The sequence below is a fragment of the Myxocyprinus asiaticus genome, chromosome 11 (genome assembly GCF_019703515.2).
Source record: "Myxocyprinus asiaticus isolate MX2 ecotype Aquarium Trade chromosome 11, UBuf_Myxa_2, whole genome shotgun sequence".
NCBI classification, from domain to species: Eukaryota; Metazoa; Chordata; class Actinopteri; order Cypriniformes; family Catostomidae; genus Myxocyprinus; species Myxocyprinus asiaticus.
In genome coordinates, this window is record NC_059354.1 from 8,009,720 (window position 1) to 8,034,353 (window position 24,634).

General features: G+C 40.3%; 1 protein-coding gene across 3 annotated transcripts in view; it reads right to left on the reverse strand.

The window, feature by feature from the left end:
- Window positions 1-8,435: 8,435 nt before the first annotated feature.
- LOC127448133 (coiled-coil domain-containing protein 148-like) overlaps window positions 8,436-24,634 on the reverse strand; it is a 69,829-nt gene continuing 53,630 nt past the window's right edge. For all 3 annotated transcript variants that reach the window (XM_051710446.1, XM_051710448.1, XM_051710447.1), the window contains 5 exons: window positions 22,952-23,092; window positions 11,608-11,726; window positions 10,956-11,073; window positions 10,510-10,644; window positions 8,436-9,163 (listed from right to left, as the gene is read on the reverse strand). In XM_051710446.1, coding sequence (XP_051566406.1) covers window positions 9,017-9,163; window positions 10,510-10,644; window positions 10,956-11,073; window positions 11,608-11,726; window positions 22,952-23,092 — 660 coding nt within the window. In that variant the 3' untranslated portion in view covers window positions 8,436-9,016. The remainder of the gene's footprint in view (window positions 9,164-10,509; window positions 10,645-10,955; window positions 11,074-11,607; window positions 11,727-22,951; window positions 23,093-24,634) is intronic.

The following is a 24,634-nucleotide window of genomic DNA, read 5'->3' on the forward strand; positions in this document are numbered from 1 at the left end:
CCAAGTTTGCCAGGTTAGTCACATCAACTCTTTTAAAGATATTCAGCGTGTGGTTTGAGGCAAGTAGCTAAAAGTATAGCGGATATCCATGAGCAGAGCTGTATATTCTTCTTTGTTTACTTAGTTATGTCTGTGGGGTGAATTCCAAATGGAAGTGAGCATCCCTATGCCCTACTCCTTCCAAAGGGCTGAACCCTTGAAGTGGGAGTTCTGGAGGAACAGGGCACTCGCGTCTCATGTATGGCCGTTTGGAACACCCTTGATGAAGGGAGTAATGAAAGACATACATCACTTCCACTTTATCTTCGCCTGAAACGTTATCATGACGATGCAGTGCAGCTGTTCTAACAACAGGAATCTCTTATTTATTGCTGTTAATTTGTTGTTGCAAATAAATATATTTTTTGTAATAGTTTCTTTTTTCAGACATTGCCTTTTGTGTATTATTTAAAATTGTGTACTGTTGCTGTTTTAATCATACTAATAATAGTAATATATATGTACATAAATGTATAGAAAATACATGAATGAACATTTTCCACCAAAATTTATTTGGTCCATGAGAGGTCTTAATAATAAATTAATAATAATAAACCATAGGGTATAGACTAGCCTACAGGAAGAATTTGATCCTGTTTTTGGAGGATCTCTCTGCTTATGTCAGTCTACTATCTTATGTAGGAGGACGAATGTGGAGTCACGTGATGCCATGCGAGGATCAGACGTGTGAATGGTGAGCTCTGCGCACTTTGCTAGTTTTAACACTTTTAATGACAAACCGGTGAGATTCGATACACTCTGTTCCATAACTGTTCAAGGAAGACAATATGTCAAAGAATTCAAAATCCTCAAGCTCTGGAGACAATAAAAGACACTTACGTGCTCAAGCTGACACCCCTGAGCAGGCTGTGAGCCTGGGAGTCGATTTAGTCAGAGAAGTGCGGGAAATGCGGCAAGAGATGCTGAACATGTCCGCAATGCTGACGAAGGTCGTTGCTGACTTGGAGGATCTTGCTGTGATACATCGATTGATCACTGCCATGGAGGCAATGTTCACTGAAGTGGGATGTCGAGAAATGGATCGATTATCTGGAGTCATCGGAAAGGGAATTATCTGCTAATCCGCTAGTGACCAAGGTGGATTTGGAGCATGTCTGGGAGAAGTTGGAGGACATGGAGAACCATAGCCGGCAGAATAACATTCGTATCATTGGATTCCCTGAGGGAGCAGAGGGACAGGATACAGTGAAATTCCTGGATGGGCTCTTTCCGAATCTGCTCGACATAGCAGACCATAAACTGGACATCGAGCGAGCTCACAGGGTTCCTGCTTTTTGATCCGCTGAGGGAGACAGGCCCCGATCAATTCTGGCCAAATTTCTGAGATCATCCAATAAAGATCTTGTGTTACGCAAGTCGAGGAGTAAAGGAAGGCTTTCTTGGAAGAACCACAGCATTTTCTTGTTCCCAGACTTAATTCGACAAGAGAGAAGCATGATCGATTCATGGAATGCAAGAAACTTTTACACTAACGGAAGGTTGCTTTTGCACTGATATTCCTGGCCAAATTGAGAATAGATGCTAAGGATGGCCGTAAAACATTCACATGCCCACAGCAAGCGATGTCCTTCATAAAGTCAATGGAGTGAGCAAGTTTTCTCATTGTACTCACGTTGCAGCTGAGTGGGCCGGCTCACTGAACATTCCCTTGACAGTTTGAAGATTCTGCATGCTTTATTTTGTGCTGGTTTCGCCTAGCAGCTGGAGTTTATTTTGTAGAGTGGCACACCTTCGGGACAGTTTTGTGAATGAATCTACATGCTCTTTGTGCTTATTTCTCCTGTTGGCTGGGGTTTGTTTTTTGGAGTATTTCTTGCAAAGACATTGGTGTGATTAAGTCCTTTGTTTGCACTCATGTTGCAACCGAGTGGACCGGCTCACTGAACATTTGTTTGACGCTTTGAAGAATCTGTGCCTTCTTTTTGTGCTGGTTCCGCCTATCGGCTGGTGTTTATTTTGCAGAGTAACACACCTTCAGGACAGTTTTATGTATGAACCTACACGCTCTTTGTGATTGTTCCTCCTATTGGCTGGAGTTTGTTTTGTAGAGTGGCACACCTTCGGGATAGTTGTGTGAATGAATCTACCTGCTCTTTGTGCTTATTTCTCCTGTTGGCTGGGGTTTGTTTTTTGGAGTATTTTTTGCAAAGTCTATGGAGTGAGTGGGTCATGTTGTTGTACTCATGTCGCAGCCATGTGGACCGGCTCACTGAACATTCGCTTGACTGTTTGAAGAATCTGCACGTTCTTTTTGTGCTGTTCCGCCTAGCAGCTGGAGTTTATTTTGTAGAGCGTCACACCTTCAGGACAGTTTTATGGATGAAGCTACACGCTCTTATGCTCTTGTGCTTATTCCGTCTATTGGCTGGAGTTTGTTTTATAGATTAGCTTTTGCTGTGTAATTCTGTCTCACAAAATTTGTATAGAAACACCGGACTTGAGCAATCCGACGGCAAAGTTGTCGCGGGGGATCTCGTAGGCGTACATGGACTGTTTGAGTTTGGAGGGATGGACGCCAGTTGGCACTGTCATGTGCGGGGTTAATGCACATATTTTTCTTTTTTCTGTTTTTTTGTTCTGGGGGAAGTTCGGGTTTTGATTGTCGCACTAATGTTTGAATGTGGTCTTTATAATCTTGTTTTTGACACACTATCTATTTGTTCTTATATGTCAAAATGTCAAATGTTAGTATGAGTGGACTGCCTCTCTCTCCACATGGAATGTGAATGGGTTGGAGCACCCCATAAAAAGAAGGAAGGTTATTTCTCTTCTTAAGCATAAGAAATATGATATAGTGTTTCTTCAAGAAATGCATCTTTCTCCGCAGGAAGCTGAATAATTTGGAAAGATATGGGGTGGGCATTTTTTTTATAGTGCTGGCTCGAGTAAGAGCAGGGGAGTCATTATGCTGATAAGTAAACATCTACAATTCAAATGTCTCAGACAGAGTAAAGATAAATTAGGAAGAGTCATTATAGTTTTAGCTGAAATTCAGGGACAACAACTTATTTTGGCTAATATTTATGCACCTAACATTGATGATCAGGGCTTTTTAATAGATCTTGAAGGGATGTTGCAAGCCGCTGGCACCCCTCATGATATAATATTGGGAGGAGACTTTAATCTTTTGATGGACTCAGTCCTTGATCATAGTGAGGCAGAAGTGTGCAAGCCCCCTAGAGCAGCATTGACGCTTCACAGGATGTGTAAAAATCTTGGTCTTACAGATATTTGGAGACTTTTGAACCCATCTGGTAGGGATTATACATTTTTTTCATCAGTCCATAAGATTTACTCTAGAATAGATTTTTTTTTATATCTAAGTCACTCATTTCATCTGTCATTGATTGCTCAACTGGAAACATTTTAGTCTCAGATCATGCCCTGGTGTGTTTAGAGGTGTTGCCACATATGAAGAAAAGGAAATCATATAGTTGGCACTTTAATGTATCCCTTTTGCAAAATCCTGAATTCCAACAAATGCTAAAGGCTGAAATCAATGTCTATATGGAGACCAACTGGTCCTCAGTATCCTCTGTGGGCGTGGTTTGGGAGGCACTTAAGGTGGTTCTTAGGGGCCGGATCATACAGTATCAGTTCACGAAAAAATCCAAAGCACAAGAACTCGTGGAATTGGAAGGGAATATTACAAGTGTCAAGGCAGCGCTGAAGCACCGAATGTTATCTAATGGCCTCAGAGAATTGACCCAATTGAAATACAGATATAATACTATTTTGTCACAGAAGGTGGAGTTTTGGCTATTCAGGGCAAGGCAGTCATACTTTGAGTTGGGGGACAAAGCAAGGAAGCTTCTGGCTAGATATATAAAACAAAGAGAGTCTTTTTCTACCATTCCCTCAGTGAAATCTGCTGGTGGTGAAATGTTTACCTGAGCCACTGATATTAATAATGCTTTTAAAGAATTCTATCTTGATATTTATAGTTCCACATGTTTGTCTACTGAAGAGGATATTAGAAACTTTGTGGAACCATTAGAACTACCTAAACTGTCAGCTGAGCAAAAGAATTCTCTTGATTCTGAGATCACCTTGGAGGAGCTTGGTGAGGTAATTAAGGCCTTGCCTACAGCAAGGCTCCGGGGCCAGATGGCTTTGCTGCTGAATTTTTTAGATCTTATGCTACAGAACTGGCTCCACTTTTGCTAGAAGTTTATACGGAATCATTAAAGAATGGAAAGCTTCCTCCAACCATGACACAAGCCCGGATCAGCCTGATTCTTAAAAAGGACAAAGATCCAAGCGAGTGTAAGAGTTACCATCCAATTTCCCTGATCCATATAGACGTTAAAATATTGTCAAAAATGTTGGCTAACCGATTAAGTAAAGTTATGACATCTCTTATACATATAGATCAGGTGGGGTTTATTCGTGGCGTAGCTCTTCTGATAACAATAGGTGTTTCATCAATATCTTGTGGTCAGTGGCGAATGATCAGACTCCGGTCGCTGTCATCTCACTTTGATATGGTAGAACAGGAATATCTTTTTAAGATTTTGGAAATGTATGGTTTTGGGAATACTTTTATTGGATGGATTAATTACTTTATAGACACCCGGTAGCAATTTGATTAATTTCAGATTATTTTGCTCTGGATAGGGGCATCCAGCAGGGTTGTCCTCCTTCCCCATTATTGTTCTGTCTTGCCCTGGAACCATTAGCAGCCGCAATAAGAAGGGAAAATGATTTTCCAGGGGTGATGGCAGGAGGTGTGGTGCATAAGCTTTTGCATTATGCTGATGATATTTTATTATTCGTCTCCGATCCCACTAGATACATGCCTTGCCTCCACAGAATTATTAATTCCTTTTCTAAGTTCTCAGGATACAGAGTTAATTGGTCTAAATGCGAAGCTTTTGCTCTGACAGTGTACTGCCCGGTTTTTTTCAGCTGGGCACCTTCCAGTGGCCTAAACAGGGCATTAAATATTTGGGTATTTTATTCCCAGCAAATTTGTTAATTTTTACCCTTTAATAAAAAGGTTTTCAAGCAATGTGGGCAGGTGGGCTTCATTACATTTATTGGGAAGGTTAATGTTATTAAAATGAATTGTATTCCAAAATTCAACTACCTGCTACAATCTCTCCCTATAGATGTCCCCCTCTCTTATTTCAAGCAATTTGATAGCATAGCAAAGTCCTTCATTTGGAATGGTAAACGTCCCAGATTACATTCAGTAAGTTGCATAGGCTGATTGACAAAGGTGGGCTGAGTGTTTAATTCGGACATTTATTTAAATGTTGCCTCAAGCATATGGCTGAACCCCAAATTATGTATTAATAAGTCCCCTTTTTGCTGGTCAGAGTGGATTGTGAAGGAGGTTAATACGCTCGGTGACAAATATGAGAGTTGAGTGTTGAGATCCTTTGAAAATATGCTTCAACATTTTGGGATTCCCAGGTCTCAATTCTTCAAGTATTTACAGCTGCGCCACCTGCACTGTACTATTTTTGGGAGTAGCATACGCTCCATAGAGCGGCAGATACTCTGGGAGTGGTGATTACTGCTTTTGGAAAAGGTCATGAGGCATCTGTGTATTACTCCCTGCTAATTCAGAGTCTAGGGGACAGAGCTTCAACTTCTCTCAAGAGATTATGGAAGAAAGATTTAAACTTGTTATTGGAGGAGGGAGTGTGGGCTAGGATTCTAAAAAACATCAAGTCTACATCTAGAGATGCAAGGGTGCGCCTTATGCAATTTAAGATTTTACATCGATTCTATTGGTCCTCTCTAGATTGTATAGGCTTGGTCTTAAAGACACACCCACCTGCTGCCGATGCTAATCAGAAAATGGGGACACAACCCATGTTTTTTGGTGGTGTGTTAAGATCCAAGAATTTAGAGGTTCAGAGTTTTATGTGTGACATATTGGGCACTCAAATTTCATTTTGCCCTAGACTTTGTATTTTAGGTGATGGGGCGGTCATTAATATAGGGGATAAATGCATAACAAATTGGGTCCTAGCCAGTGTTATGATCGGCAGACAGATTATTCTTAGGGGATGGATGTTGGCTGGAGTGCCCTCATTTCAAGAATGGTGCACAGAGATGGGGAGGGTAGCGGCATTCAAGGAAATGTCATGCAGAAGGCTAAGCAACTTAGATTTATTTAATAAAATATGGGGCAGCTATTTGGTCATTTTGGAGGGCTCTCGGGGAGGGACAGTGGAAAGAGAAGTGTAGTTTTAAATATGATTTATATATATATATATATATATATATATTTTTTTTTTCTTTTTTCTTTCTTTTTTTTCTGTGTATACTCAAGTGTGACCACAGGGATATTTGTTGAGGGTCAGGGTGGGGTTGGGAATTGGGAAAGGGAATAATGGGGCTTAAATATTGATTCTGTGAATATATGTTTTGCTTTTCTGTGTCAATTGTGTGAATCAATAAAAAGTGTTAATCAGAAAAGAGAAGGAGAAGTATCTGTTATAAAAGGGCTATAGCGCTTGCCCGAGCATTTAAACATGTAATATGTTCTGATCGACAACCTTGCTTTAAAATATATCCCAAGGACACGCCACCCAGGGTCACGTGATCATAAACAGTAAAATTACTTTCTCGAAGTGACCATCACATGTACCCATCGCTAACAGCCTTGTAGAAGGGCCCTTTGTGGAGGGCTTGAGTTGCTGACTTTCGTTTGGAACACCCCTTCGTGTGGTGTCCCCTTCCCACAATGCCCTTCAGGGGCACAAATACGGCGTTTGGAATTCGCCCCGTGAAATACTCTGTAATGAGGTTCTGTGTTGTACTAACACTCGCTACACATTTTCTGCTATTTCCCGTTTTCTGTGCAGTCGGTCACGGAGACTCACACGCCATTATATAAATTATTTATTTTCTCATGCCAGTCTTTTATTATGGTATGATCCGTCACCGATAACACTGCCCCTAAACATCACGTAATGACAAACCCAGCTGTGACTGGTCGCTTTACATGTCAATTAGATGGCTTTTACTGCCTAAGTGGGCAGTTCTTTGCCAGTGTTAGCTACGATAGACCCCAGACCTTTGCTGTTTAAGTCAAAGGTCTGGCTACGCGAGACTATGTTAACACTGACAAAGCAGCAAATAGAAGTGTACTACGAGTACCTGGATGATGCATTTCATCAACCATGATAACGGAGTGTGGAATATTGGACACTTCATGCACTTAGTGCTCATGGTTTGCAGTACGTAGAGGAAGGGGCAGAGTTGCAATTAATGGATAATGTAGTAACTAGCGAAGCTTCAGTGAAGACAGACCTTACAAATGTTAGTTTAATGCTTTACCATCAACCCATGCTGTGTGCATTCAGTATGTATGTTGTTTGAGGTGTTTGTCTAAGTTTGTCTAAAGTGCTAAAGCTAACAGCAACACATTGCATGTGTTTGAAACATCACTTCCTTCCATGTAGCAAAAAACGTTAAGGCCGTGGGTCCACCAAAGCGATTTTTGGCGCAGCTTTTGTTCAGCTGAGATGCTTTGGTTGCTATGATATGGAATATCCACAGAAGTAATGTGTTGCAAGTACATAATTTTGCAGATAGTTTGTGTTATAAACAAGTACTGAATGTAAAAATGTCGGCACAAGGAAGAGTACTTGCTCTGGCCCTTGCTCTGGATGAGGGGAAGGCTGAAGCATTATTTTTCATATTAATATTGTGGTTTTCCGGGAATGTCACTTTAAACTGTGAGATATAAACAGCAACCACTGAACATCCAGAATCTGGTTCTTTTGAACCATCTGTATATATCTATACATATTGTTGTACCACTATTTCTAAAAAGGCATATTTGTTATAAATTTCATCATGTAGCTGGAGATCAATTTAGAGCATTGAAAGATTGAACATGATCAGATGATTCTCGTCTCTTGTAACAACAGACTCAAGCCGGCCAGAAATAAGTCGAAAGACTGTCTCGTGTTTATCTGCACTTATGCCACAATTCAGCCGACAGCACATCTTTTTCTTCATTGGACAAACCGGACTTAGCCCAGATCTCAGACTCAAGCCAATGTTCAGCCAAAAGTCTTTTCTTTGTTTCTTTTGGTTGACCGGACTCACACCAGACTTCAGCCAGATGCTATTTCACACAAAGGCATTTCAGTTCCACTGCCAGAACTAAACCAGAAGTGCCAAATGTAAGGCAGATTTGGCCCAAGTTCTGGGTTGTATGTACAACTTTAAGTATCATTGCAAGTCACATGAAAATGACCTGAAACAACAGTGCCAATCAGAATTTTCTTTAGAACGCAGATAAGAAAATGAAGCACTGATGTATAGAATAAGTACAGAGAATTTAGAGAGGAGTGGAAACCTGAATTGTCCAGTTTAGATCTATTGATCTAAAGGTTAATGAACCGACATTTTCATTGTTTTATTACTGATTTACTGATTTGAGTAAAAATAAAACAGTCCAATGTAAAACATTGACAGACTCGTTAGACTGCTTATAATATTCATGGCAAAATCTCTGGCATCTTTGTTTAACTTTAACTATAGGACGATGAGATGCCAAATGATCAGCTCTTTCTATTTCCTCACCCATTATGGATGTTTTATATTCAGATTTTTCTTGATCTTTTGAGATAAAATAGCTTATGCATTTCACATGCAAAGAGGCTGTTTACATAGAAGTCTTAAAGGTACAGCAGCCAAAATTTCTAAGAGTCAGAGAAAGGGTAGACAATGGTCATGAAAAATTATATTATGTTTTGCTGCAAAAATGACTAACATTATAAGCCTCAGGGAGAAAAAACATTAGTATGATATGATTCCTTTAATTCAACATTTTTACACAATTCCTGTTGGATTCAAGTTACTTAGTGTCAAAATGAATTGTGCATTTTAATGTGGATAGAGTGCTTTCCTCACTGTCTCTGAACATGCTTATATAACTATGATTATGTATAATAAATGCTCGTGAATATTTAATAAGGTGATGTGGTTAGGATCTGAAGACGGTGGACTCCATGTCTCGTCTGGGTGGTTTTAGAGGTTGGATCTCAGACAGGATGTGTCTGGCGTAGACAGTGTCGTGCAGACCTGCGCTTCTGAGAGCCTGTTCAACACGCAATCTTGGATCAGACACAATCTGAAACACAATACAATAGTAAAATTATACAATAATAAACAAATACTTTAAAACGTGCTAGTCTATTTAAACATTAATTTTTAGTAAGTGAATCTCACCAAACCTGTCAAAAACATGTCCAGGTCACATTTCACCCCAAAAATAATAAAACTGATAAAAAAATTTAACATAGATATAACATTTTAATTAAACATAAATAGTTTAAAAATTCTGAGATATCTTGCATACACAAAATGATACCTATTTTTTATTTATTTTTTCATTGTGAACATTTTATAGTAAAGACAATTTGGAGGGGGAAATGTGCTTAACTGTCATAAAAAAATATTAATGATCCTAAAAATTGGTTTCATTTTATTTTTTTAAATTTTGTTTAAGCTAAATTATTCTTTTTTATTTCTTTCCTTTGATTGTGCAGTTACATATAACCCAGACATGTTCTTGACAGATTTTGTGAGACCATAATACATCAGACACAATCTAAAACACAGTAATATCATAATAAAATTATATGATAATGCATATAATTATTTATTCCATCATATTAGCTCATTTATTAATAGCATATAGGTGAATCTCACCAAACCTGTCAAAAAACCTGTCAAGGTCACAATTTACCTAAAAATCAAAAGTTCAAAAAGAAGAAAAAAAAAAGAAAAGAAATTATAATTTGTATATAGGAAACAAAGCCAATTTTAATGATTTTCTGCATTGTGCATTATTTTCATAACAATTACTGACATTACCTCCAAAATTCTCTGGGTGTTTTTAAACTTCTTATTATTCTTGTTAATCTCAGTAATTCTCCTCCATAAATTAAACCCATTACACTAAATACAACCATGATGTATAAGTACTTTACAATAAAAATATTAAATCTAATTTAAATATATTATTTATTTATTTATTAGCATTAGAGTAATTAAAAAAAACTATTCCTCATAAAAAGCTCAGTGATTTGTAGCTTGTGCTTTCGTAACAAAAGCAGCTGTCTCTCAAATGCTTTGACACGACCAGAGTTAAAACCAGTAACGTATCTCTGTTTCAGGTTTATTTACAGTCTGTGATGTTAAACTTGCAATGTTATGCAACAGAAGTCTGTAGCCTCTGTAAAAAATAAATAAATAATAAAAAAAAAGTTTAATCACTGTTTGTCCTTGGCAAATGATTTCTGTAGAGGTCACTGTCCTAAAATGTCATTACTGGTTAAACATTTCCGTCTACTGAGCTTTAACAATGAGGGAATGTCCCGTGTACAGGAGCAGATGGTTACAAGACCAAGACGTCTGAGATAAAAAGAAATACTGTACTGAAATACATGATATCTGAGTATTTGCCATATTTACCTGTGTATCAGTGTATGTGTTTAGCTGGTACAGTGGTCTTTGCAGTGGAAACACTTCATCAGAGTGTTGTCGTACTCTCCACGCTGCTGTCTCTCCCATCATCCTCTCTGGGTCGGCCTCAGCTACTTTACAGACCTGTTAGGCAAACACATAAACTAAATTTTTATATGGTAAACCACACACTTTACGTACATATAATTCATTTACACTAGTCATTAATGAACCTCTTTATAAAACAGTAATGTAAAGTGTTCTTGACTTTGTCCTAGTGTGTGTGTTTTTTTCTTTCAGTTTTTAACTTTGTGAAGGGACATGACAATATCAATAAATGTATATAGGGGGAAAATACCTTAATATGAGCAATAGTAATAGGGATGCTTGCCGTGGCTCATTCACATCTTTAGGTGTGTGTGTGTGTGTGTGTGTGTGTGTGTGTGTGTGCGCACCTGGTTGCGTAAGGCCTGTAGTCTCTCCTCTCTCTCATCCTCCTCCTTCTTTTTTTGCTTTTCTTTAGCCTCTCGCTGCTGTATTTTCTGCTGTAACAGTTCTTCTCTGAACTTCACCCTAAACACACACAAACCCCATATATACATTTTGATACTTTATCAAATAAGAAATCTATCAAAAAAATAGCCAAACACCCTCAAACAATTTGTAGAATGTAAAAATTGCACACTATCCAATAAATGAAGTTTGTAGTATGCAGCAAAGCACACTACATAAATTACTGCATCCCACAATACAATGCACTCAACTAAACCAATGAGCGTTTTGAGAATCTCAATGGGGAACAGCATTTACAGCTATTGTTAAGTCATGTAATGCTATAAATATACAGCACTTTGTTCTGGAAATGAAATATCAGTGAGGACAGACTCTGAAAAGAAAAGCACACTCTGTATATGGTACAGAGGTATGCATAGTAGATGGTATAAATCAGTGTTGTTAGTGCTGGCAGTCTTTGTGATCTACTGTATGGGCAGCTGTTTATTCTTTGAGGCTGAGAGGTTACTGGCATTGGTATCATTCTTAAAAGTGCTGGTTATCTATTTGTTTTTGTCCTTTTTTGTTTAAACCTTCAGACACCAAACATCATACTTCTCTTTATCTCTCTTCATCTGTTCTTCCATCTCTTTCCTCAGTTCAGCAAGTCTCTCCATGTCTCTCATTCTCTGCTCCTCTCTTCTCCTCTGCTGCTCTTCATGAAACTTATTCACCTGTGTTTGTGAGAAAGAAGGAAGAATGAAGAAAGAAAGGAGGAAAAAGAAGTAAGGAAAGTGGAAGGAAGGAACAAAGAAAAGGGGAAAGAAGGAAGGAATGAACGAAGGAAGGAATGAAGGAAGAAAAGGAGAAAGAAGAAATGAAAGAAGGAAGAAAGAAAGGGAGGAAGGAGGGAAGGAGGGGAAAGGAAGGAAAGAAGTAAGGAATGAAGGAAGGAAGAAAAGGGGAAATAAGGAATAAAGGAAGGAAGAAAAGGGGAAGGAAGGAAGGAAGGAAGGAAGGGGGAAATAAGGAATAAATTATGGAAGGAAGAAAGGGGGGAAGGAAGGAACAAAGAAAAGGAAGGTAGAAAAGGAAGGAAGGAAGGAAGGAGGAAAAAGGAAAGAAAGCAGTAAGGAAGGAAGGAAGGAAGGAGGAAGGGAGGAAAAAAGGAAGGAAGAAAGGACAGAAGGCAGAAAATAGGAAGGAAGAAAGGAAGAAATGGGAAAGAAAAAAGGAGGAAAAAATGAAGGAAGAAAGGACAGAAGAAAGGAAGAAAATGTGAAGGAAGGAAGGAAGAAAAAGCAAAGAAAGGAAGCAATGAATGAAGGAGGAAGATGGAAGGAAGGAGGAACAAAGAGAAATGTAGTTTAGCAATTAACTTTGCTAAATTTCTCAGTAGGGAGGTGGTAGCTTCACTAGTTTTTAAATCAAGACATAAATACATTTTCCCCACAAAAAGAGTATCAAAACAATTTGTAGCCAACCCGAAAATTATAAGTAATGAATTACAAACACTCTTGTTACTGTAATTAAGAAGTATTTTTCAGTAATTTACTTTATTAAAAAGTTTAAAAATTGCATACTCTTAAGGAGTGATTATTTGCATTAAAATCGGTATCGGTCTCAAAAATCCCATATCGGTCTGACTCTAATAATTATTGCATTTGACTCACTTCAAACAAAGATAACATATACCACATAAGCACCATGTAAATACAATGGTATGTGACATCACTGTGATCATCCAATATCGAAATCATCCAAGTGCCATGGTAAATATTAAAAATAAAATGTAAAAATTGTTCCGAGATTCTACCACCTCTGGAGTTCACTAGTTCGAATCCCAGGGCGTGCTGAGTGACTCCAGCCAGGCTTCCTAAGCAACCAAATTGGCCCAGTTGCTAGGGAGGGTAGAGTCACATGGGGTAACCTCCTCATGGTCGCTATAATGTGGTTCGTTCTCGGTGGGGCACGTGGTGAGTGGACGTGGATGCTGTGGTGGATGGCGTGAAGCCTCCATGCACTATGTCTCCATGGCAACGCGCTCAACAAGCCACGTGATAAGATGCGCGGGTTGGCGGTCTCAGACGCAGAGGCAACTGGGATTCGTCCTCCGCCACCCGGATTGAGGCGAATCACTACGCAACCACGAGGACTTAAAAGCACATTGGGAATTGGGCATTCTAAATTCTAAAATAATAGTTCGTGATTGAGCAAAATGTGTTTTTATAGGTAGCATGTACAAATATTATTTATTTATTTATTTTTACATGCACATGCATTTTATATTGCACCATCCTCGATATTTGTATACAGTATTGCACTGCACTATACTATACTATAAATCAGTGATAATCCACTTCAGGTGGTTCTTCGCCTCTATGTCGTGCATTAAAATCGTTTAACGCACACCTGGCCATGGATTATCCCAATTGTCCCATGGTCACTTGCCAGCATTGATTAATTACAGCAGTCATTGATTTTTACAGTGCAAATTTTGATTGGAAAAATACAAATAACTTTATCTACGGGTTGTTAGATCTAGAGTTCTGCCTTTTCCTGTTAGATCTAGAGTTTTGCCTGTTCTAAATCAGACACAGAGATAAAGTAGTGTGATAATATTACAGTTTTTTGGAGACCAAACACTCTTTAAAAACTGTACATTTAAGTACTCAATCCAGAAATAATAAAAACCACTGTTCATGATGAGGAGAAAATCATCCAAAATGCTCCAAACCTGTTAATATGGACCTTTGAAACGTCAATATGGCATCCATTAAGGTTGCATGATTGATTGAATTAAGAATGAAGTTGAGATGTGGCCTTACACAATTACAAAACAGCAAAAGGTTGCATGTTATGAAACAGTCTCCATTTAGAGCTTCAGTCAGCGATGTGTGATCGCGGGGCCCCCTCCAGAGCACATGTTGAGCAGGGCAGCAATATTAGATTATGTTTTTCATTTACAATTGTACAATTTCTGCGTCATTTTTGTCGACGTTGAGATGACGGAGGACAATATCGTCAATGTGCACGATGGCTCTTTGGGGAACCGTTAAGAACACCGTTTGGTTTGGTAGCCTTAGTTTAGTGGCTGTATCATGGCAGTCGTATGACTTTGGTGGCTGGTGTGTTAACGAGCCAGCGACTGCCTGCTCGCTCTACCTTTGTCTCTGTTCCTTCATCTTTGATGGACATGCTACCATGACACTTATTCAGGGAGGTAGTTAGTCACCTCTCTAGCAAAGGGGTTGCGTTTTGACAAACCCAATGAATGTACTTTGTCTAGGTACACATGTTAGGGAAAAGGTAGAGCGAGGGGTCCTCATCATGGTAGGCGAGTGTTGGTGGTGTTTTGAGGTGAATGTGCGCATTACCTCTCTGAAAACCAACATTAAATACAGATTTTAGTCTATCTATAGTCTGCCTATGACAGTAGATTGAGGATAAATCCTATTTTGAGGTTCTGAGGATTTACATGGATTGGAATTTCAATGCCAAAACTATATGCCAAGTGTATCTGTGAAGGTTGTACAACGGAGATAGTAGCAGATCTAAGGATTTGTTCGACAAGGTCTAGGGAGACCAGGTACGCTGGAATCCTTCCACCACTCAGACTGTTGACTGAGGAGCTAATTTCCCTGAGGTCCTGCATTAGATCTCTAACGATACACGCATACGTTGTTTTCTCTGACAAAGTCCCTAAAGCGTGCAAAGTGTTACTGATAAGAACGGATTACAAATTTACAGTGACTATAGTACCCTGAAGGGTTTTACCCAGGCCCTGTAATTGTTCTTATTGGAGTCGTCATCTCTGCTGGATTTTTGGACGATGGCGATGTGTGCATCTGAAGCTAGCGAACTGTTTTCTGTACCAAGTGGTCTCGGTATGTCAACCTGAGCCCACATGTCCACGACGGCAGTCAATGAGCAGAGCCAATCGGTTCAGTAGGTCCTGGCCAACTAACAGTGGTTCTGTATTAATGGGACATACGTAAACAGGGTGTACTAGCGTCATCCCTTGAAAGGTGTCAATCCAGGCCCGTTTTGTGATAGACGACCTATCTTGCATGTAGCTTGTGATGCTTACGTTGCAGGTCTCTGTCTATAACGGTTTACCAAGGGAGAGCTTTGCTCTAGTCACCTCTGCGAAGGTGTTGGAACCCATTAGACTATTTCGGAACCGGTGTCGAGTAGTGCGTGGGAGCGGAATGACCCATGTGTCAGGCATTGCCCTTACGATACAGATTGCCCAAGAAGGTCAGAAAAGGAGGGTGTGGAATGTTAGGAGTGACTGTTTTGGGGAGCAACTTGGACACTGTTCCCCTTTTCCCGACCTACAAAGTAAACTTTGGCATTAACGGGAGGGGGTACATCGTCTAGTCATACTGACGGGGTTTCAGTGCCGTGTTCCTTTGAGGAGGTCGACGGACCTGGTGAACAACGGAGCATGTCAAGCTTAGTTACTAACTCAGTCAAGCATCTCCTAATATCCTCCATTTCTTTTCTCAAATCTTGTTCTCCGAGGGGATTTGAAACCTTGCCTACCCACTCACCTTCTTGTTTGGGTTTTCGTTCGAAACGCGCATTTCTTTTTGGCCGGCGAACGTTTTGTTGTTTAGGCCTGCCATAACCCTGGGGGTGTGTCTGGTCACCACCCCCCTGGTTCTGTTGCCTACCCTGCTGGCGGGCTGATCGGCGCCTCTGGGGTCCGGTTCTAGCATTCACCTTAACGCGAGGCATTTCGTTGCCTTCAAGCGCTAGGTCTGCATATGAGGCTTGGATCCCCAGGGCTCTGGCGTCGCCTTCGTGCCCTCGGGCAGGGTGCACGCGTGTCTCTCATGCCAGTTGCGCATACTTTCTGATTTCCTGCATGGTGGGGTTGCCCATTCTGCAGTGCATCGTGACGTCATATCGCACGCACTCATGGAGGTTGTGAAGGAAAAGAGACTTGAAAGCTCGTTCCTCCTCCAGACCTGGTGCGTTACTTCCTTGGAAGTACATGGTTCTCAGGCATCTATAATATTCACGCGGAGGCTGCGAGGCCTCTTCTGGGTGATGGCGAAAGCAGCTATGGTAGTGGAGGCTTCATCGATATACAGCGAATACTCCTCGCATAGGGCTTTACACAGAGCTGAGTAGCGGTTTCGTGTACCAGTCGGTAGCGTTTCCATGAACGCATGGACACTCCTTACTGTGGTCTTCCATATAAGCTTGAGTTTTTCACACGACGAAGCGTAAGGCAAGTCAATCGGGCAGTGCTCAATTTCCCTAAGATAATTGTCGATGTTTGAATCTCGATTACTTGGGTCAAAACGTTCTATATCCCCTGTGAGGGACTCGAGTTGTCGGATGCGCAAGCGTTGGTGTCGGTATGACCACGGGTCGTCCGAGTCATCCGAAACATCATAGTCACTCGGATCGCTATAGCGATGAGGACGACTTCCTCCCCTTCGTGGTGGGGAAGGAGTCCAGTCAACCAATCTGGGCTTGAAAATAATTGTCCCCCCTTTGTGGTGTGGAATCAGTCGGTTTGAAACGCACGGTGGCGTGACTGAAAAATGACTGAGGAGGGCAACTATAAGGAGGGGCACCTGCATCCAACCAGCGGGCCACTGGAGGATTTTGAAAGGTGTCTTGGAGGACGAAGTCAGAGACTGTACCACTAGGGGCAGATCGGCTCCTAGCGTGTGTCCCTGGGTTTCTCAGGGGCACATTCCTACGCATATCGCTAAAGAGGGGGCCATTTTCTATGTCAGATGTCGTGTGGTGCGTTTCAGCTGCACTTACCTGATCTGACTCTACTTTTAGCTGGGCAGCTTGAAGCCGCCTGTGCAGTGTTTCGTTTTCCTCCTGCATCCGGGCATTATCTTCCTGTGCCTGGACTTTCTCAGCTTGAGTGCACCTAATTTCTTGGTGCAGGCTGAGATTTTCCCTCTGCACCGCTTGATAGCAGCTCTGCAGCTGGGCGAGCTGGGCCTGGTGCTCGGCGGTTTGCAGTTGGGTTTTGTGGTGATGAAGAAGGAACATTTGGCCCACTAGGTCCAGGATTGTGCGCATTGGCTTCCCGACCGGGTTGTTGACATAATCAACTAGTTCCTGCAATGCTTCATCACAACGACTAATATTGTAGCCGTTAAGGTTATCTCTCTCCTCTATGGAGAGACGAAGGACATCTTGCAGTGCTGGGTCGACTAACCTCTGTGGAGCTTCAGCTCCAGTCACGCAGGGCGATTGGTGACTCATTTTACTGGGGCCGTAAAAATTATTGTGATAGTGGCTCTGACAGCTTGTTGTTTTACAGCTGATATAATGCTAGCACAAAAGCACAGTTGAGAGGCTTCGATCTGTGGCTTACGTTTTACTGTTATGTAATGTGCAAATTTCACTGTGTTCTCTCTTTGGTGGATGTCAATGTAGTGACTTGGCACCTCTCTGTAACATTTAGATGAAAGCGTTAGGAGATAAATAACAACAACAGCAGGTTTTAAGCAGACTATAGTAAATTTACCAACCCCTAATTCACTCTTAAGAGCACTTTCACACCACACTGGCTTATGTTTGGCAAGTTGTGAGAAGTAAATTGTCAAACAGAAACAAACTTTGAAGTAATGATTCAAATTATTACTTTGGATTCTTATGCATACACACTGTGACAGAACTGGCACGTAGGATGCCTCACACGGGGCACCAATTATTATGTAGGGCTTTACCAGTTGTTTAGATCAGTGTTACTATCAGAAATAATTAATAATTATTTCTGTAGTTATTAATTAATATTTAAATTAATTAATTGGATCTAACTCATTAAAACCTCATATGGGACTCCAGTAAATGTAGTGTGCTACGTTTAGGAGCAAGTTTGGTTATTAGCAATAAATAATAATTATCAAAGATAATTACTAATTATTAAAATCAATAGAACATTGATGAGAATCAATGTTAGCTTTTTTTAATCCTTTAAAATCAACAATTATCAAAGATAATCGTCAATTGTTAACATCGATGAAACATTAATTAAAATTAACACTAGCTTATTGATCATTCAAATTCAACATTTATCAAAGATAATTATCAATTATCAAAAATCAATAGAATATTAATAAGGATTAACATTGACGGGGCACCACCTTGGAATAAGGGACTAGTAACCAAATATTAAAACAGTCTCAATATTAGATTGTTTTCTTAGGAAAATCGACATCCGAAGAATATCGATTTTTGGGAAAAAAACAATGAATGAAGGTTTGAATCCGAGCACTGACATCCCGTCAGCATGACACAGGCGTATGCAAAACAAACCAAAACACTTCTCTTTGTAATATAAACAAAGTTTATTTATGCAGTAATATCAATTAATAATTAATACAATGCAGTCAATAAACTTCCGACTTACAACTACAAACTAAACAGTGACATGACTAGATATGGAAATAAAAATAATCCTATAACACATAAGGTGTGTGTGTAACAGTGTGTGTGTGTGTGTGTGTCAGTGTGGTTAGTGAGAGAGAGAGAGAGAGAGAGATTATTAAGTGACAGCCCGAAAGCTGATTTCGCGATAGCTGGAGAGGAAGCAGCTGTGTTCATCACTCAGAGACGCGGTTTTACGAGCGGAGCTCGTAAAAGTCCTGCGTTATTTGACTCTAATGGATGAACTCAGTTTCTGTTTCATCCGCAATGGCGAAAATGCACAACAATCCAATTTGGTTGGACCACAATACAGCAAAACAAATTTGTGATACTTAATACCCTGAGTATTAATAATGAGCGGACATGGCGGTCCGTAAACTGTACAAGCAAAAACCTTGAAACACAAGAATAACACACTATAATATTCTATCTCTGCCCAGACGTAACCTCTTACTTGAATCGCATGAGGACACAGGTAGAATGTGTTTTCCTCCGTCCTTTAACTTTGACCCAGTTCCTTGAGGCTCGGGTGATGACGGGAGCCGCTTCCTCACGCTGTCGGCGGGCGGTACGGCTGTTGATTGTTGGCGGGCTGGCGGAGAACTCAGAAATGTCGACTTGATTGAAGATGGAAGAGAAATCTTTAATCTTTTCACTTCTGTAGGCCAACGGATGAAGATGCGAATTGCTCAGCGGTCTCCTTCGGATCCGTTAGAGTGTTTGGTTGAACACAGAGTAATCTCAACTCGTCCAGCGAGATGGAGATTGTATGGCTACAGTTTCAAGTCGGACATTACTTCCTTGTGCCACGAGGTTGCACCAGAGAGCAGCAAAAAGCTACATCCGTATTCGGTGAACTAAGTCGCTGGAAGTCGCTCTTTAAGCATTTCAGAATTATTTCAACTCCTGATGATGTCATGTTCGAGGGACGTTCTGTTGTGTGCCTCATCCAATAGGAGTCGAGAGTTCGATCCTCCAGTGAGCAAGGCTTCCTGGATTTGTAGTCTGTTTTGGACTCCCTTTGTTTGATTTTGGCGTGATTTTTTATCAGTAAAATTTACGACATGGAATGTGTGGGGGCTGAGTTAGGTTTTACGACTTGTGTTAGGCCTGCCTTTGTCTTCTATCTGAATACATGAGGCCCAACACAATATAAATCATGTTGCTGGACAGCGAAAGACGCATTTGAAGGGTCCCGGTTACCCTCTCTCCCCCTCCATGCAAAACAGCTGAATGTCAAACCATACTTTCCTTACAAGCTCTTTGGGTGAGTAATACGGGGCTGATGAACACTCTTGTCTTTTCTGTGTTTCCTGTAGCACTTCACAGTTGATTTAAAGATGGCACTGCATGACTGGATGAAGTTGTTTTGTGATGTGATGGTTAATCCAAGTTCTGAGACTATATTCATGTCCAGAGGTTGTTTGAACAGAAGCATAAAACTCTCGCAATGTCTCAATACGGAGGACAGAAGAGTAGGCACATTAATAAAAAATGGTGATTAAAATATTTAATTGATTGAGAGAGTATAGAAAGATCTGTACAATCTATTCTGGCTCATAAACATCATTTATCAGTAATGTCACACAGCTCTACAGGAACTGAAGAGGAACAAGGAGGAGGAAGACAATGTCACACACACACACCCTCATTTTCATAGCTTATTCATCAAGTTAATGGGCCAAGGACTGAGCCTAAGGGAATCCCTCACATTACTGACTTGCACACTGCTCGAGACGACTGGCTCAGTGCTTTTCAGAGTGCACTGATCAATGATAATGTATTATCTTCAGGGACTCATCTCATATTGATAATAAACAAGCTTGTGTATTTTATTAATAAAACAGACTCATAAAGAGACTTTTAATAAAGAGCATTATACAACAGTTGAATCTGACCATGTAATCTGATTCGTTGATAAGTGTTCAAACCATGAAGTTACGAGCACCTTTTTTCACAAGTAACTGTGCGAATCTCATGAAAAACTGCCATGACATGTCCATGTCATATTTTACTCTAAAATCAAATGAAAAATGAAAGTGAAAATTAAGACTGTTTCTAGGATGTATTTGCATTGTGGCATTACTTCCATGACAATTAAGCATTATATAATATATACATGTAAATTGTATGACATAAGAATATACTATTTATATATATACACTGTAATATATATATATATATATATATATATATATATATATATATATATATATATATATATATATATTAATGAAAATAATGTCACAATGCAAAACTCATAATTTAGCTTAAGCTACATTTTCTTCATGCACAATATCACTTCTTAATCTTTTTCTTCTGATTTTGGGATGAAATATGAAAAATTACATACGCCCAACAGTATCTTCACCTGCAGTTAGGTAACAGCAATATTACTGTTTTTGTGGACGTTACTGTAGATACAGATTCACTGTTTCTTTATGTAATTTATTTCTAAATCTGTTGTATAAAAGCAGTAAAACACTTCATGTATAATTATGAATAATCATGACTTTGATGCTCTCCTCCAGCTCATGCCCGCAACAAAACCACAGCAGCAATATTATTTGTGACAACACGCTCCTCGTGTTTAACATAAATCAAAATTGACTTTATTTACTTAAAACACATTCCTGGTCTTTTTGTGAATGATTCATCATAACACATTATTGCAAGAAAAAAAAAATGTCTTTGTAATAGGTCTGTCCATCATTTAAAATGTTTAATCAAATTAATTACACAACATGCTGATAAATTAATCAAATTAATCGCAATTAATCGCATATTTCAATATATGATGAAAAAGGCCCCAAATAAAGCCAATTTAAAATAAATGATATATAATATTTTAAATAATTATTAATATAAGATAATCAGATTGAAATCTATTCCATTATTGTGGCAGATGGGAAAAGCATTGATTATACAATACAAAAAGTGGCTTTAGAAGTCAATATATATGAGTGAGCAGCTTGCATTCTGTGGCTGTTGTGCTTGTGAGGTTTGTTGAGGCACGCTGACTACCCACTGCTGAGCATCTCGTAAAAACACAATGTTACATGTACTTCAAGCTTGAACTGCTCCAATCTCAAGAAAATACATACTTTTATTACGAAATTGTCGTACAGGTCTGGATGCATGATTAAATGCGTTGATTTTTACGTTATTTTTCAAACAAAGAATCCCATTGTAAGTTCACGAGATGGGCAAGAAGGAAGCTGGGACTGGCTTGACAAACACGTAAGACACTTTAATGTGACACTTTTCAGTGGACATTAAACACTATAACACAGCTGCTTTTCAGCAGCTCCAACGCATATTGCTCTCGGCATTACACCAACAACACTGACACGCAGACAAACAGCTTTGTGTGTTTCTCTTTCTCATCTGCCGCTGTCTCCTCTCCTCAAATACTCCCACCACCCCCAACTGGAATGCGAGACCGGTGTGACACACAGGTGGAGCTCATTCATCACTCATCTTCCCGGTCTCGCTCTGCCCAGACGCCGCTCGGCCCCACCCTGCTCGCCACATACCCCACCGTCAAACTCAGTTCAGGGAATTCTCCAGTCTGTGACACACTCCCCCCCTCCCCATTTCTAGGGAGGGAGCACTGATGCGTCATGATGGTCTCCGGATCAGACACGCACATGCCTGGGAGTGGGAACAGGACAAGGGAGAGGAGAGGGGGAGGGAGAGAACAGAGAGAGAAGAAAGCAGAGAGGAGAGAGAGAGAGACAGGACCGCTGGCCCCGGACACACCATCAACTGGCCCTCAGCTCGCTGTCGTGCTTCCGTTTGCGACGCCGGGCGATGGCACAAGACCCCTCAGCCGTCCCTTTCGGTTGCGGGTTGATGCAGAGCTCCAGCGCCACCGGATCGAGCACTCCCTCGGCGTCGCAATCCTCAGTCAGCGGCGAGGACTCCTTGACGGCGCATCCTTCCTCCTTCCCGGGTTTCGGCAACAGTGTAACAAAGTTCACGAGATGGGCAAGGAGGAAGCTGGGACCGGCTTGACAAACACGTAAGACACTTTAATGTGACACTTTTCAGTGGACATTAAACACTATAACACAGCTGCTTTTCAGCAGCTCCAACACATATTGCTCTCGGCATTACACCAACAACACTGACATACAGACAGACAGCTTCATGTGTCCCTCTCTCTCGTCTGCCGCTGTCTCCTCTCCTCAAATACTCCCGCAGCCCTTCACTGGAATGGGAGACCGGTGTGGCACACAGGTGGAGCTCATTCATCACTCATCTTTCTGGCCCTGCTCTGCCCAGACGCCGCTCGGCCCCGCCCTGTTCGCCACACCCATTAAATCAATGTGTTATATCTACAGCACTGCTTTGTCATTTTCATCAAAATATAAAAACAAAAACAAAAATTCCCTTTCACTAAGCCTTTTTGATTTTCAGCCACCTCTCATATAGAGACCACTTTTCACAATGGGTTGTGAATGCCGTTTCATGTTGACTTTAAATCTATGATGACATCACATGTAGTATTATCATGACGTGTTGTTGTTGATGTGCGATGTACCTGTTGTGTCAGTCGAGCTCTTCTACTCTTCTCTATGTGCTGTTGTTTCTTCAGTCTTTCTTCTTCTTCTCTGTAGTGGCGTGCAGCGAGAGCAGCCTCCAACTCCACAGCCTCATCCTGCTGATTGCGCCACTTCTGCAGCTACACACACACACACACACACACGCGCACACACACACACGCACACAGTTTGTGACAGGTGGCTTCAGCAGCTGTCTCCTGCAGTGTTTAGAGCACTGAAGTGTTAAGGTTCAAATATTCACACTGATTTACTAATCCATCAACACAACAACATAACAAATCTCTCTAGACACACACAGCATCAAATGTTTGATCCTTTAACACATTCAATCAGAGGAGCATGCTAACACTGACAGGCTTAGTTTAATATTTCGGCCTCAATACGTTAAAGAATTAGTTCTAACAAAAATGAAAATTCAGTCATTGTTTGCTCACTCCTGTGTTGTCATAAGCCCGTATGACTTTCGTCTTTTTCTAAACTTAAAGGGAGAACTTGTGAAAAAATGTTGTGCTCAGTGATGTCATTCAGTGGCAGTTTATGCTGACCACCTCTTCAAGCTTCAAAAGGACGCACGAGTATAAATCAAAAGTCTAATAAATTATTCCATGAGACTCATGATTGTTCTGAAAGCTTACAATAATGTTTGGTGTTAAACCGAAATGTAATGTATTATTTAGTGAAAATGTTGACCGTCCGTTGCTTTCCTCTGCGCGTTCATGAAACTGCACGAGAACAGAAGTTACGCTGCACCTTGGGGTGTAAGGTCTGCAACAATGATACTAAGGGGCCGTTTACACGACAAAGATTTCAACTAAAAACGGAAAACTTTTTATGCGTTTTGGCTGTTCGTTTACACCACAACGGCGTTTTGGGGCCTGAAAACGCAAACTTTTGAAAACGGGTTTCAAAGTGCAAGTTTTTGAAAACAATGCCGTTATCATCTCCGTGTAAACATACAAAAACGCAAATTTGTGAAAATGATGACATCATGCGCACGTGTATTACATGTTATATAAAGAATGATGGATTGATAGGCATCAATTTGAGATGTATAATTATCAATATGAATACTGGTGTCTGTGCACATAACAATCAACAATTTATTCATTTGGAGTGTTTTGTATGGAGTGTGAACATTGTACAGTAGGCAGAACTTGCAATTTGAAAATCTTGAAATTAATGTATGGACTCAGATGTGGAAAATGTATTTGTATTTTAAATGTTATTTATTTATTTACTTAATTTTATTTGATGTACTTTTACCCTGAAATACATTCACCCACTGCTTATGTATATATCCTATAGACAGAGATGTGATGCCATGTACAGTATTTAATGATATGCTTAGAATATGAAAACATGAGGCAGTGAAAATGCATGTTAGATCCAGTGTACACAAGACCTCTCTCTCCGTCAGAAGATATCCAGAGTTCTGTCTGATAGCCAAAACCAGTCAACATCAACAGCTTGTTATGTTAACTTACTCTCCTACCAGCACAAGAGTCATCAGGGGAAATACAGAAGAAGGCAGGAGACGAAGTGATGGTAAAAATGAGCAGAGTTTATTGAATAATCTTGAGAGTTCAGTCTATAGGCATGCGCGCAAGACATTAGAAACTACAATGGCGGACTACAGGACTGTGTTTGTGCTGCTCAAGATT